This window comes from Hyposmocoma kahamanoa, unplaced genomic scaffold, assembly GCF_003589595.1.
Source record: "Hyposmocoma kahamanoa isolate Upper Pololo Valley unplaced genomic scaffold, ASM358959v1 116, whole genome shotgun sequence".
Lineage (NCBI taxonomy): Eukaryota > Metazoa > Arthropoda > Insecta > Lepidoptera > Cosmopterigidae > Hyposmocoma > Hyposmocoma kahamanoa.
In genome coordinates, this window is record NW_020653391.1 from 4,636,590 (window position 1) to 4,653,229 (window position 16,640).

General features: G+C 36.8%; 1 protein-coding gene across 1 annotated transcript in view; it reads left to right on the forward strand.

The window, feature by feature from the left end:
- The window catches only part of LOC113239862 (probable ATP-dependent RNA helicase DDX27), a 26,607-nt gene extending 16,075 nt beyond the window's left edge, over positions 1-10,532 (forward strand). Inside the window, exons 10-15 of the mRNA XM_026477020.1 lie at positions 2,472-2,616; positions 3,112-3,294; positions 5,074-5,254; positions 6,326-6,526; positions 8,266-8,405; positions 10,175-10,532. Of these exons, the coding sequence (XP_026332805.1) occupies positions 2,472-2,616; positions 3,112-3,294; positions 5,074-5,254; positions 6,326-6,526; positions 8,266-8,405; positions 10,175-10,531 (1,207 nt within the window). The 3' untranslated portion in view covers position 10,532. The remainder of the gene's footprint in view (positions 1-2,471; positions 2,617-3,111; positions 3,295-5,073; positions 5,255-6,325; positions 6,527-8,265; positions 8,406-10,174) is intronic.
- The last annotated feature ends 6,108 nt before the right edge of the window (positions 10,533-16,640 follow it).

Below are 16,640 nucleotides of genomic sequence, written 5' to 3' on the forward strand. Positions count from 1 at the left end.
GTGTTACGGGGTAACTAAATAAAAGAAGAATACCCTTGTAAACAAAATTTATTTGGGCGCGGTTCGTTATTTTAAAACCCAACGGTTATTCACTGAACTTTTGCCTTCCTACGACCAGCAGCTGGTACTCCCCTGGCTGTTCCGCCGAAGTAACGTCCGGGGTTGAAGTAACCGGGACAGGAACGGATCCGTCCGCCGAAATGAAGTCCGGGGGTGCGGGTTGTGAGTGTCCGCCGGATAGATGTCCGGGGCACGATGTCGCTCTCTGGGCTCAGGCCAGCCGACGAGGAGAACGGTAGTAAGGTACCGGAACCTCGGACCCTGGAATACCCATAGGTCCACTTAGCACTGTCCACGGTTTGCTCCCCTGATTGTGACAACGGCAGTGAACAAAGAGGTGGGGAAAAGCACCATGTTATCAATGCAGTGTTGCGTGATTGTCACAATCAGAACGGAGTAACATGGAAATTCCAAAACATTTCAAATTACAAAAAATAGACAAACATTCAAAATCAAAAAGAAACCGTTACGACTACAATTTAAATAGGCGTTACAAGAAGGCATAATATAGGTAAAAGAAAGTTACGTGTTCAACACTTACCAAACAAGTGGGTTTAAAAACACAAACGATTTAAATACTTTAAATTACGAAAAAATATTAACTTTGCGGAAATCGCTATTACGAGAAAATGCGCGTGCGTCTCTCTTCAAGATAGATTTTGGAGTGAGCCGTCGTCCAAGCGGTAGCGGGACAGCGGCTTGCCTGATACCCCGCAAAGGGGGCGAGGAACCGAACCAGTTGTCGCCTATAAAAAAAAATGGCTCGCGCGCATTCCTCGTTCGATAACTCTAAGGTATACGTTCCACTGTTGGACACGGGACTCTTCCGAATACATCCTAAATAAAATAAATAAAATATTATTAATTTACTACGTTACAAGGGCTGGTAGTTGTTAGCGCTCAGTTACACGAGGAGAAAGTTTTCACGCGCCTTCATGTGCAGGCGCATTGGCTGCACACTCGGCCGCCGCGCGGGGTGAGCGCGACGAAATTCGTGTCGAATAAATGCAACCTAAAGGTAGAGATGGTTAATATAATATATAGCTCAAATTATAACGTTAAATTAAAAAATTATTATAGCAATTATAATTTGAAAGACAAAAAGGTGCTAAAATTATAACGAACTTTTTTTCACTTTGGATTGGAGTACGTTAAGAAAATGAAACCACATGCCGTCTAGCGACTTAATTTTACAATATTTCAATGCCATACCATCAATCTATCCGTGCTTTACCCTCGCAGCTAACAAACAAAATCCTTCTTCGTCCTGAGTTATCTCCTTTAATATTTCATAGATGGCACTATATTCTGTGTGAAAATTGCAGCGCTTGTCATTGGTTGAAACGATTATAACGTGAAATACTTTCACATATTATTTGTAGCATTTAACGTTTGGTGCGAAACGCGAAATAGCTGATTGGTTTATTGATGTTAAATTTCACGTTTGAGTACGCTAAGCAAGTATTATAATTGTAGTTGTTATAAATTATAATTTTGGTTACGTTTAAATACGATTTTGAGGTAATGGCGGAACGTTAGCAAAATTTCGTCTGGTGAAGCGATTTAAATTAAGATATAATTAAGTACTTGGATTTATTTAGTTAGTTTATCGTTTTTTTAATTAATAAGTCTTTGAAATATTTGTACATAAAAGTTATGAGTGTAATTTACTGTAAATAACCAGTGTAAAGTTTTGTGCAAATTGTAAATAGTAAATTGTTAAAGTATGAAGGTAAGCTCATTGATTTATCGTCTATAACCTGTAATCATCATATTATGTAATAGTTACAAAACAAATGAAGTCGGTCGTAACTAACCATAAAAAACTGTAAGCTATTCTATAGATAGACCATAGATGCTGTGCTTAACAAGTTAGCGCACGTCAACTACTTCACGTTTCTTTCGATTCGTTACATTATCACACGACCTTGAGCTGCTAAAAATTATAATTTTAGCATTTTAAATAGCGCGCTATGAAAATTTAGCATTTAGCGTTTAGCGTGCTATGCGAATGTAGCAGTTAATCTCATCTCTACCTAAAGGTATCCAACTGGGTGACGAAATACTTAAGATTACTCATAGATGGCGCTACGGCTAAAGTCATTGAAAAACCAAATACAAAGACACGACAATAAACACAGAAAAATTCGTGAGGTCCGCTGGTTCGTTCCGTTGGTTAGTTGGTATAGCGTCTGGCACGGTATGCTATAAGACGTCGGTTCGAATCCGGCCGGATCGAAGGGATTTTTTCTGAGTGTTCGATCTTTGTATTAATAATTATAAGATACTGTGTCTTAAACCATGTATATAAGATGAAGAAGAAGAAGAATATAAACATTATAACGGGCTCAATAAAATTTGAGTGAAAGGTCATTTGAAACTTAAAATAGAAATTACGTTACCGGTGACAGGATCCGCAAAGAACGCGAATCAGACCGTGAGGCGATCCTCGCCGCGTTAATATGCCGCACCTTCAGGGACCGAGCTGTGATCTTCGTGCAGACAAAGAAGCAGGCGCATCGGCTGCACATTGCGCTAGGAATGCTGGGCATTAAGGTAATCTTTTCGTCGCTGATCATTGTATATCATATATGTTTATGTGGTATAAAAGATGCCCAAACTCAAAAACTCCCAATCCCACGAGAGAAATATATGCCATACGAATAATTCTCCCGACTTGGGACCTTTGCGTGGCAGTCCGTAATGGTTCGGCCACAGAGGCAGTTAGTGTTATAGTTATAATGACCAGGATATAAAAAAAAAAAAGGACATGACCAAACCATGACGAAGCATCCTTCTGCTCGAAGCTCCCTGTGAAAGAGTTTGTCCAGGAAAGTACCCACATAAAGCCTTACCTATTTCTACCGCCAAGCAGTAATGTGAGCATCACGGTTTGGAAGGGTAAGGGTGCTGGTGAAATTACAGGCACATGGGTCTTGTCAACGTATGTCTCAGGGTGACTGGTACAGTGGACTAGGTAAAAAATGGTAATTTGACTTACAACAACTTATTTGGGAGGTATCAAAGTATATTGTCCTTTTACTTCTTTAGGTAGCAGAACTTCATGGAGCGTTGAACCAACCCCAACGTTTAGATTCTCTTAAGAGGTTTAGAGAAGAACTAGTGGACGTGCTGGTGGCCACAGACGTCGCCGCTAGGGGTCTCGATATACCAGGAGTCAAGACTGTAGTAAACTTTACGTTGCCAGCAACACTCGAGCATTACATTCACAGGGTAAGGTATATTTTTGGTGCCTATCTTGTAAGGGTCTATAAGCGTCAATGCGGTGGAAGGGAACCGGGCGGGTTCCCTGTTCTTCCCTGTGAATTATATACCTTGAAATTTACTTAAAGAAACTCTTATTTAGCAATAACGCATCTATTGGACTTTGGCATCTTTTAATATACTGTTTGTCGAGTTTCATTGAAATCTAGAAATTTTTTGATTAAGTCTGTTATACAAACCATAAGCAATAGTCGAGAAATTGTTTTGTGTTAATTGATATTTGTGTTAATCGTAACTTTATTAAAGAGTAGCGGTAGAACTCCTTGTGAAAGAGTTCGTCTAGGCGGAGCTCCGTCACTCGTTCAAGGATATGCGATAAGTGCCTACCGTTGAGTGTACCGTCGTCGGCACAAGCGCTCATACAAGTCTTTCGTTTATGAGTATTCGGCTCCGCACGACTGCACACGGCGGGCAACGTCATTATCACCTCTCTGAGCGCGTGCTTAGGTTCCTTTTTTACTTGTAGTGAGCGCCTGGTGTCATTAGTCAGTTTTAGTAGGCTATTATATCGTAGGTATTTTCGATTTTGTATGAGAGTAATGCATCTGTTACGTAGTAACTTAAGTAATCTGTGGCCCAGGGAAGTACTGCCACGTTAGCTATTTGTGTCACCAAGCAGCAATGTGAGCATTACTGTGTTCCGGTTTTCAAGGGTAAGGGGTGCTGGCGAAATTGCAGGAACGTTTGACTTTTCAACTTATGTCTCAGAGTGACGGGCGCAATGGCAGTGCCTATAAGATCTTTGCGATTTATAGCTCTAAGTGGCATTGCAACTGCGCTATGGACAGACGTGTCGTTTGTTATCGTCACTTGGTATTATTAAAAAAAGAGTTACTACATTATTAAAATTGAAATTGATAGATAAGCCATTTAGCACTTTTTTCAATCTACTTGTTATTGAATATCGTCCGAAAAATCTTGGTAATGATGCCGTGTGCAACGCAACATAACTGTTACGTAAACTGTCACCCCTCCCGCACGGCGTAGCCTCACCTCAGGAACCGAATCAATTAAGAGTCGATACAAACTCAGCTCGAGTTAAAAATTTTCCCGTAATGAATCGGTTCCGTTGCGCGGGTCCAGCGGCAGGCGTACTGGCTTTATTTCAGAATTAATTTTTTTTTACAAACGGAATTAAAGTCACTTGGAAAATCTATATCTTATACTTATACGTGTTCTATTTAGTTCAGTTGATATAAAAAGAATCATTGGTATATGTAAAGTACTTATTGAATACAGCGGTTTTCTTGTAAAATTTCGGTGTAAGTTTGTGTTTTTTTTCTACCGTGAAAATTTTTAAGAATCGTGTTTTCATTCCGTATACTAAATCGGTGTATGTCCTCAATTTTACTATATATTTTTTCCAAATTGATTGATTCAATAATTTCACTCGTTATATGGAATCAACCAAAGCCATTTGAGGTTGTGTCGATTCTTAAGCGGTAGGCCTGTACATTATTATTGATACAAAATTTGAACAAACACAAAGAAAAATTCCTTCGATCCGGCTGGAGTCGATCCAGCGTCTGTTTGCCAAACCGGGGCTTCCGTTATTACCAATTGAGCTACACATCGAATCAGCAGACCTTTCTAAATTCTCTACGTGCTACGTGCAGATCTTTGTTATCGCATTTAATAGGCTTTTTTGCTGAAACTTAGGTAAGTTTTCTTCATTTAAAAAAGACAGGGATAGTATGTACAGTAAGATTTTCCTATCTACTTGTACAGGTAGGTAGAACAGCCCGTGCCGGTCGCGCAGGCGTCTCGGTGTCACTCGCGGGGGAAGCAGAACGCACCTTGGTCAAAGCCATAGTGAAGCGGGCCAAGCGGCCGGTCAAGTCGAGACAAGTGCCGCCGGATATAGTTGCCAAATACCGCGACCGGCTGGCTAAGATTGAACCGGAGATTGGTAAGTGTAAGGGTGTCTCTTATTCCAGCGTGACCATGGTCGAGATTTTGAAATTTTACTAGTCAAGTAAAAAGTCACCATTCAGGCTGCTAACAGATTGACTGTTTGCAATTAATGCGTGAAGTCGTAATCAACTTCAGGCAGCCGAAACCACGACTACATGAAGTTGATAACGACTTAGTCGGTGTGGCTGTAAGTGGAATGTCTTTAGGGCGCTAGTAATTCTTTGCCTGTGCTATCCTGGCTAAAATGATATAGAAGTACTCACGCGTTCCTGCCTTCACTACGACGGCAGCGGTGCGGGTGTGAGTCTTCAACTGTGCAGATGGAACAGTCTTGCTTGTATGTAGTATAATGATCAGTAGCAGAAATAGAATAGATAAAAACTGAAAGGAGTTATTATAACATTTCAATTACAAGGGGCATTCGATATCATAGTATCTTGTATAACACAGGCAGAATAACACCGGTTTCGAATACATGCAGTTAATGCGTGAAGTCGTTATCAACTTCATGCAGTCAAAGTCTCGGATAACGACTTCACGCATTAACTGCATACAGTCGAAACCGACTTCGTGCAGATAGTGCGTGAAGTCGTTTCAACTTCATGCAGCCGAGACCTGGACTGCAAAAAGTTGATTATGACTTCCATGCATTAACTGCAAACATGCAGTCAATCTGTTATCAACCTTAGTCGGTTCTACTCGCAAAAACTGTGTTTTACTATCCACACTGGCTTATTCCAGTGGCACCTCTCGGTCCACCACAGAAGAACTATAGCACCTAGCTTAGATCTGATTGCACTAGAAAAGTCGTGATTTAGTCGTTACGCCATTTTATGTTGAAAAGTTGTTTTACTGTCCCGCCCTGAAATACTCTTATTCCGGAGGCACCATTTTTGAATCTCGAGAACCACAGCTCCTAGGTATGATCTGATTGGACCCAGAAAAAAGTCGTGAATTAGTCGGTTCGGATCGCAAAATTTTAGATCGTCACGTGTCTCATCCTTATATTATCTCTATTAGGGTTGTCTTTTACGCAAATGTATAATAATGTATATTTCTTCTCCAGCGGCGATTCTCGATGAGGAATACGCAGAGAAACAGCTAAACAAAATGGAAAAGCAGACGAATAAGCTAGAAGGCGCCCTCAAACCGGAGAAAGAGGAAGGTCCTAAGTTTGAGGTGCAGAGGACGCATGATTGGTTCCAGACGCCGAAGGAAAAACGGGAGGAGAAAGAACGTCTGACCTTGACTAAAACTGACGGGAAAGGTAAGGGAGCTATAAGTCTGTTACCTTGCCCCAGTTATACACTTCTTATTCAGGGGCGTCTCGAAACATATAAGCAAAGGTCACTGAACATTTTCGGGCAGTCTTCTTTCCCCTGAGGCTCAAATTATTTTGCGGCGGAACGGAATGGAAGAGAATTTTTGTAACGATTATATTTACATAGCATAATCAACTTTATGGTCAATTGTATAACGTACAAACTAGATACGAAACCAAAATCTTCCGCGGAATGCGCGAGTAGTATACTTGAGCGTGCGCGAGAATTCCGCAGAAGATTGACCATAAAGTTCATTATTACAATATCGTTACAAAAGTTCGCTTCCATTCCGCCGCAATATAAATTGAGTCTAAGGCGCCGCGCAAACGTGTGTCTTGTATTCGATACAAGCAACCGGCAACTATACTCTAGCCAAATTCGATGTAGAATGCTTCATAACAAAACGATGCTGGGCAACCAATATGGCATAGGAAAAGAACATTTTTTTTTTCAATGCTCGTTATGAAGGCTTGCTCTGGATTTTAATTGGAATTTAAATAGGTAAGTAGGTAATTGGGTTATGTAGAAGTAATACTTACCTATCCAATCTAATCCAATTATTATAAAGTTTCCAAAATACTTATTGATACATATGATTTAGGGATTAAAATAAGTGTATGCGTCCTATTTATATATATATATATATATATTTACTGCTAGATGGTAGGTAATGGTAGACGAAAAGAAACAAAATTGTAAGATTTTATTTGATATTAATTTATCACGTGTTATCATCCAGCATCTATTTCCGATTCTGAACTTGAATTACCACCAGAACTCGAATGTTTGCAATCTCTCCCTTCAAATCAATAAGTCGCTAGGAATGACACAGTTTTACAAATGATTAATTACTGATCATTTTCACTTCCGTTGAATAATGTTCATTATAAACAAGACTTCAAGATTTAGTATTATCCATAATCTAGTTGAATTTCGGGGGAAAATATTGAAATTGTGGTTACTGTGAGAGTCTGAGATGAAAACCCTAGAAATCATATGTTTTTTTATTGACATTTATTCTACATCGAATTTGGCTAGAGTATAGAAGCGAATATTCTATTTTCATACAATTGATATGAAAGCGACACAGTCGCCGGTTGCTACGACCTCAATCCTGAAGACGCGGGACTTATTTTTTGGCTCATATCTAGTTTTGTAGCAGTAGAGCTCTTTGTGAAACGTCCAGGGAAGTAGTAGCAGTAGAGCTCCTTGTGGAAGAGTGCGTCCAGGAAAGTACTCCCACCTTACCTATGTCTGCCCCCAAGCAGTAATGTCAACATTACTGTGTTTCGGCTTTGAAGGGTAAGGCTGCTGGTGAAATTACAGGCACATGGGACTTGTCAACTTATGTCTCAGGGTGACGGGCGCAGTGGGCGTGCCCCTCAGATCTTTGTGATTTAAAGCTCTGAGTGGCACTGTAACTGTTATGGCCAGGCGTGTCGCTTACCATCAGGAGCACGACTTGTTCGTCCCGTCACTTGGTATAATAAAAAAAAACAATTGATCAAGTTTATTAATCATTATGGTATGGTTTATGGTTATTTGAAATTGAGTATTACGTAAGTATTTGTGATCTAGAGTTGACAGCGGTTTGACCAACCCCTTGGCAGGTCAAAGCTTTTTATTCAAGGAAAATTGCAAATTCAAATGCAATCAAATAATATAATAAATGTATTTGTTTCAGAAAAACCTCAAAAAGGTAAAGGTAAGAAACGCCAGCGCGAGGACGACTCTGACTCCGATGTTGGCAAAAAGAAACGTAAGCAAACTAAGCACAAGCCTAAAGACACACCCGAAGAGAGGGTGCAACGGGAGATGGAAAAGGTGAGTTTCTTCGTGGAAATGGAAATGAAAGTTTTTTTTTCGGATTTAAATCGCGGGTATTTGGTTTTATTTTTTCAAACAAACCAACGTTTCGGGCTCTTTACAGGTTCCATGGTCGTGGCTGAGTTTCTTCATAGAATGCTTTAAGTTCAAATACTTCTTATAAAATTTTAGGTTTTTGTATTTTCGATATAAAACGATTGCAAAGAAGCCATATCCTAAACGTCTACTTAATTACAACACAATCTCTGAAAGACCCAGACAGAATCACGGCATTGTATTTAAATTATTGAAATTTTGTAGATTCAGGCGTTACTTTGCGGAAATCCAGTTGCGTTAGTTTTTTTTTTGCGGAGTTATGGTGGGAAGATCAACTACATGAAAAATAATGTTCAACTCAAGCACAGCTATTTTGTACGATTTAGCTTGCAGTGGGTTCGCGTAGTAGCAAATTAATTTACTTTTAATTTTTTACTATAACTGCTTTGCACCTTAAGATTATCGTTATTGTTAAAATTTACTTACTACATAAGTACTTAACATTTTTTTATTTATTTATTCAAAACACAATAATTAAGCTAAATATTACTTTCAAAAACCGTTTAAATAAAGAGTTTATACGAAGGTAGGATGCATCGCAAATTAACTCGCCACTTTTATTATGAGTACGACATACAACCCAAGTAGTACTGTATTACCCCTTTAAAAACTTATTTACATGAAATAATTCCATCATCCTCTTTCTATCATCGAGAGACTAGGCGTAGGCTGGCTTTCTACCACTATGTTGTTATATATCTAGGAATATTCCTAGGTTTCGCACAAAGTATCACGCTTCTTTGGTTGTCATTAGACTTGTTCCCTCAACGCGTCTAAGCGCGAGAATGAATAGGTATTAGGCGATTAACACACTGCACCGCGCCCCGCGACGCGGAATCTCGCGGTAGCGGAGACGCAGATATATAATACAGAACTCATTCAGGACGCTGCAGTTATACCGTCGATGGTTTTTGTTTACTCAAATAAAAAGACACCGAAGATAACATTCAACTTCATTACAAAGATTTAAGAAAATATTAAGATTATTTTTTCAGCTACACACGAATGTCAACTGAATCCTTTGATTATTTGTTAGGGAACATACGGACGACAATTACTGGAATAGACACAAATTGATTAAAAATCTGCGCGGTAGTGCGGAGCGCAGTGTGCCATATCCTACGGTTCGCCGCGCGGAGAAGCGTTGTCAGTGAGTTCCGCGGCGCGTGTTTTCCATACAAACTGAGGTACTTCAGTACAACGTTAAAAAACGCAGCTCCGCGCTCCGTCGCGGGGCGCGGTGCAGTGTGTTAATCGCCTTATATAGTGTCCATGCTTCATCGTCGACCTCATCGTTACTCTCCATCAAATGATGAAGGTCAGATGTTGTGAATATATTTCTGTATTTCTCTTATACAATAAAAAAAAAATAGGAACGGAAATACAAGACGCTAATTCTTTTCAGCTATTTTCAAATTGAATAAATCAAAAACTAAAACGCATAATAAATACTAAACAAAGCACTCATATTTCTTTTTTAGTTTTAGCTGTCTTTTTTTAGTCACTTTTGTTTTTACTATCAAAATAAATTCATTGATCCAAATACATATCTCGATTCTTTTTGTTTTACATACCAGTTTTTGTAAATCGTGCACAGAAACGTTTTTGCTGCATCACTTGACGCCATTACTTTTAACTCGTGTATTGTTTAAATACAATTTAATTTTCAGGTCGCTCTCTTACAATCACGTATGGCGAAACGCAAGAAAAAACAGAAGCGTATCCGTGCAGTGGACGATGACGACGATCGACCGCAACAAACAAATAAAAAGCCAAACAAATTTAAGAAAAAGCAAAGCAACTTTGCCATAGATCTTACCGATACGTCAAAATCTACAGCTAAGAGACTCCGATACGACGCGAATCAAGCCCAAAAAGGAAAATTCCAAAACGGAAGATTCAGAGGTCCAAATGAAAAAAAGGGTCAAAAAGGAAAAGACGGCAAGGGAAAAGGGCAGAAAGGCAAAAGTGGAAAGACATTCGGTAAACCTAAAGCACCTAAAGCTGGAAGTCGAAAGAAAAAATGACCTATGTAAAAAATTGTGAATAAAAATTATTTTTAAGTATATTTGGTTCAGTTTAATTTCTTTTAATATTCTCTTGAAGTAAGTAGTATGTAGTTAGAAAACGTTGAAACACGGCAATAGATGGATGATAATATGCTTGATTGACGGAGCAAAGTGAAAAAGGATATGGCAACTGTTAGTACCTTTCTTGCTGTTCTATATCTAGATATTTCAACTTCAGAGGCAAACTACTGACACGGCATCAGCTGTTCTACAAAACGTGCATCTAACGTACGATTAACGAGAGTAACGAGGCTGCGAACGTAGTTCCCAGTGCTTAACCACATGGGCTACGTGATGCCACCTTTACTTCAAATTTTCACATTGATTGTGTGGCAAATACTTTTATTTTTATTGAATATCATGTTTATACTACCATGATATTATTTTTTGTTTTGTTATTAATACCAAATTCGAACAAACACAAAGAAAACTTCCTTCAAACTGGCTAGACTCGATCCAGCGTCTGTCGCCTCAACGTGACTACCGCTCTGCCAACTGTACTACGGATCGTCAACGACCCGACACGAACCAGCGTATGTGCCTTAATGTGGCTACCGCTGTAAAACACACAACTATAATTCGATTTCAATTGATATTTTAGTAAATTTCTATAACATCATTAATTTAAAAGTTTCAAAAAAAGTAATAAAACTTACATGTCAATTCATTGCCTATGATTAAAATTTATACTTTATACATACATACATTTTTTCATTAAATTAACGAAAACTTTATCGATATATCCCATCTGCATCTAGCAAATCGACTGTGAACTGGCAATCGGTACTATCTCAATTTTGACAACTTTACAGGATGAAAAAAAATAATTATATAGCATCTAGTTTATTAAATAAAAATACGTAGTGTACATACATACATGTGTAATAAAAATATTTAAAAAGTACGCATTTTTATTCAATAAACCAGATGCTAAAGAAATGAATGAAGTTGTCAAAATTGAGATAGTACCGATTGCCAGTTCACAGTCGAAATGCAGTGTAATGAAGTAACGTGTGTATGTTGTCGTAAAAATACATGAATAAAAAAAAATTCATTTAATTCTTCCAGGTGTTATTTTCGCTTTAACTTAATGTATTTAGTTACAAAAAACTTATTCATTTAAAAGCAAGTGCACGTTCTACAAGGTTATATTTTGTGGATTTTTATGAACTGTCTGTCACAGCGATCATCCTAGATTATTTTTGATATGGTTAGCCCAGTCGGGTCGAATTTTTCTTAGTGTTTGTTCGATCGTTGCATTAATATCAATAAGTTTAATTTGATTTTGGATTTTTGCAATTCGTAAATCTTGTAAGACAAATATGTTAAAAATAAAACATCAAACGTTAGTGGCAACCTTTTATTTAATCGTCGCCTTACTAAATTTTGTTTAATCTACATTATCCTAGGGGTGTCCCAATTCCATCCAATTTACATCGGGCTACCACCTTTTACGATACTACGGTAAAAATACAAGCTTCTGTTAGAGATTATTAACAATAGACTGTACAGTCTAATTTGGGAATACATGAACGCTTTCACGACAAAGCAGCTGACGGAGTTGTCCAACGAGCTCTCAAATCCCATACTAATGCGTCGGTCGTGAATACCACAAAATAGAAAAATAGTATGGGATTACGCAGCTTGTTCTACAAAAAAATGCTCGAGTTGGCGTTAAAGGCTCTGAAGATTACCGTGTACCACCTGGAGTTGTGTAATACATACTAATATAAGTTCGTACAATATGTTTGGCAGAGGTACTTTTCTACACAACGTTCATGTATTCATTAAAAAAAATTACATTAAAAGCTATGCTTTTCAAAGTCATGGGTCTTAAATAATAAATGTTTAAAACAAGCCATGATGCTTTTGAGGCAACAAAATTTTACATCAATCTATTGAACATTATTTTAAAACGATTTTCGAGATCTCAATTTATATTTTGGTATTACAGATAGTAATTGTTACAAGTGATACATGTTTCACGGTATAACTAGATGAACACTCTTCGGAATCACAAGACCCTCTTTTATGTCTATTCACGTCTTCCTTACTCTGTACTTTCTGATATATTGTGGGAGAGAACCACATCTGTCTATAACTTTTAATGGAGAAACTAAATTTTGCATATAACTTTTAATGGAGAAACTAAATTTTGCATTATTAGTAGTGATTGGAATTGACAGATTTTTATATTTTTATTAACAAGTCATGCGCCTGATGATAAGCTACTCGCCATAACGATTTACCTAAAGTATGACGTTCCCTTTATATGGACATATCCATTTTGTCAACAATGAATAGAATAGAATTAATTTATTGTCTGAATGTGGTGAACATTAAGGTCTTTATGAACATAATTACAGTCCTCACAATCTACCCGCTACGGGCTAATGCGTATAAAATATCATTTACTGTTTATTTTCTAAACATTCCAAAATATAGGTTGTCTCACGTTTGTTTTTTAAATGGCTAAAGTATACCTATAGAAACACAATTACAATATAATTTTTTGAGACAATAATATGTAACAAATAATTAATAGGAAATAATAGTTTGTCGCCAATGTACTCAAATTTTAATAAATAATACGCATATTGAAATATAATCAGTTCCCAGAATTCCCGGGATTTGTAGAAGGGAATATCCACGTTACTATTTAGTTTAGTTGAATTAACTATCTCAATTCCGTTTACTGAATAGCAGGGTAGAATTCTATTTTTCAGCACGCTTTAACATTGCATCTATAGTTGTGTATTACATGCTTTATGATCAGCAAAACGTAGACTTCTACGCATCTTCGATTAGATTGGGAATGTCATTAAAAGGTCTAGTTAACAGTACTAAAGAGTTGAAAAGGTTAAAAGGTTTTGTCAAGAGCTTAACAAGTGGTAATTCATGCAGGTCTTGATACAGATCAGTGAAACCATTTCTTGAAAATACAGGTGTAATTTATATATATATATATATATATATATATATATACACACATACACACATCATCAGCAAACTTAAAAGCTATTTAAAGTACAGAGGAGTGGCGCCAACCCTAATTGACAAATCTCTAACATTATATTGATGCTATAAGTTTCTTTGCAATTGGTATCAAATATAATTTTCTTGTAAGCTGGTGATTACTTGAATAATATCTACATATAAAATAATCCCGATGTGTGTTTTTTTTAAGCCGTCGTCGGAGAGGGAGAGTGATATAAATACTGCTATAGTTGTTTTACACCAATATTTTGTACGACTTTTAATACAAGTTATATGTTTTAAGATGCAAGTTAATAACGAGTTAAAACTTCGGTAATTATCCACATGACATGTATCCATAGTTGTTAAAAGAAGATACAGTGATTAGAAGAGTAGCAATGCCGTTTGACCATAAACAAAAAACTTTAAAAAATATATATTTATCGTTTTTACCAATTGTATTATACTCTACGCCATTTGGACATTGTACTTTCCCATCCATGATATACAAATCTATAAAATAATATATGTTCAATCCACATAATTTCTAATAACTATTTAATTTATATGTAATATGTAAATGAAAAAATATCAGTCCCTATATTTAAAGTTTAGAATTTGAAAATTAAAATACACACAAACTTTATTAATATTATGTTCTCTTGTTATTTACACTTCTGAGGTAGCAAAGTACATTTAAATTGCTCATATTTTTCTTTAGTCTTTAAAATATTGTAACATTAACTTTATTAAACAGCGTGATATTTTACTATCAAGATATTAAATTATGTGTGTGAAATTACTTCACTATATTCTCTCTTTTTTTAACACGGAGTAAAATGATAATCCATTGCGCAAAAAGTTACCCGCTTGCGAGTGAAATTGATCTCGATATTAGTAGGCCAACAGTCAAAATACGACAATTAGCAATCATTAGAGCATCGTAACATTTACAATTCAGTCATTTTTGGGCAAAATTTTATCTTCTTTCACAATCTATCGATAAAAAATTTAAAATTTTATGAAAACTGGAAATCCTACAAATGTCATTTTACTCCTTCTTCAAAACCGACTATAGTTTGTTGTAATTATTAATACAAAAATTGAACACTCAAGGAAAATTCCTTCGATCCGGCTGGATTTGAATCAACTGCTTTCAGCAGTGCCTGACGCTCTCCCAACTGAGCTACGGAACGAACCAGAAGACCTTATGATTTTTTTGGTTTTTAACGACTTCTTTGTCGTAGCGCCATCTGGAGAAATCTACGAAAGCTTTTCTTAATTTCGCCAGGTGCCTTTAAAATATTCTTTAGGAAATTGTACTAAGCACTACTGTACTCTGAGCTTATATTGGGTGTATCATTAGCGCTGTTTTTCCGAGCAATGTTTACATTATGTTGATTTCAGTGCGCAGCCTTTACGCTTTACCATAAACAACATTGTAAAACGTGCGCGGTGGCATTGAATTTTTGTATAAAAACCGCCAGAAACAGCGGCGCCCTCGGTATGTGATGCAATTCAATGAAATGGGGCATTCATTATTCTGCATTGCAGTCCGCAATTATAAATGTAGTCGCAGCGTGCAAGCCATCCGGCAATCCTGCAATGAATTGCAATGTAAGATTCCATATGTGGGCCATAGCAGGATAGTGTGGGAGCAGTTTTCTGCCTGCGTGGCGGACTGCCATGCAGGTAGTGAATGGGCCGTTTTAAGTAGTTTAAACTATTTAGCACACTATCATTCGCATCATGTAGGGCTAGTTGCGATGGGCGTACCATATCTTTCGTATATCTGCTTTTGTTATCTCAGTACAACTAGTTGTATTCTCATTGGTATGAATTTCATTATTGCAAATTGTTTTATTGAGCAAATCAAACGACACTTTATACCTTCAGTGTGATAACTTTAAAGAAAAATATATAATATAGGCACTGATTGTTAATCTAGATGCTTAAAAATATGTACAATCTTAAAAATCAAAACATAAAAACTAACAATTTATAGGCATAAGAGACAAAACAGATTTTTGAAGAATATATGAATCTTTATTCGTCTTTATAATTTGGGTTTCAAATAAGGTCTTTAAAAGAGAAAGCCTAAATAAACAGCTCCTTTTAGAGCAACTACATACACTAGCCTGTCAATTGGTTATTAATAGCGTGCGGACTGCCTCACTAAAGCTCTCTTTATATTGCCTAGTGATTGATTACTCACTGTGGTAATTCTCCATAAATCTGGTTCATTTGTTAACAGCCATTAAATTATAAAGATACATTTAGTACATACATTCTGTAGTTGTCCCTCCGATAGTTATTAATGAATTATCGAAAGAAACAATTCGCTAATAAAAATGTAATGTGCTCCATTTCATGATTAAAACTCTACAAGACTACTTTTATGCGTCCAATTATTTTTTTGTGTCAACACTACAAAAGTATTTCCGTGTAATTGTATTGAAAAAATGTCAGTTTTTCAATTGAAATAATGTTAAAAGGGAAAACAATTTTAAGACTTCAAGACTGTTCGTCTAACTAACTAGTTTATGTAATTGAAAGGCTTAAAAGTTAGAATATTTTTTTAACCCTGCAGTGGTTACGTTAGTATTAGTATTTGACATCTGTGTTGAGAAATTACTCATATGTAAAGTTCTGTAACAGTGGGCTAAATATCACTTGCCAGCCTTTCAAAACCATGTATTAATTACGGGACAAGCGTCACGTGTTGCGAATTCGATGAACATTTTGAATCACCATGTTTTGATGTTATTTTCAGATATGTCATGGCTAGTTTACACCTATGAAATGACGAAGTTAATTTATGCGTGTAAACAATCATTTAACAACTGTTAAGTAATCGTCGACTTAGTGAATAAGTTAACTAGAATCAAAGCTCTATCGTGACGAAATAGCCGACACTCCCGCACCTTGCGCATTTCCCAATATGCGTTGCTTGAGGTCTCAATCAATTGGTGGGCTAAAGTTTTGTTTGCAAAATGTCAAAGTATTTAAAACTTTACTAAACACGTGTATACGTTAAGATTACTTAAAATTAAGGTGAAGTGAGATCCAAAATAATGTTTTGACGTATTAC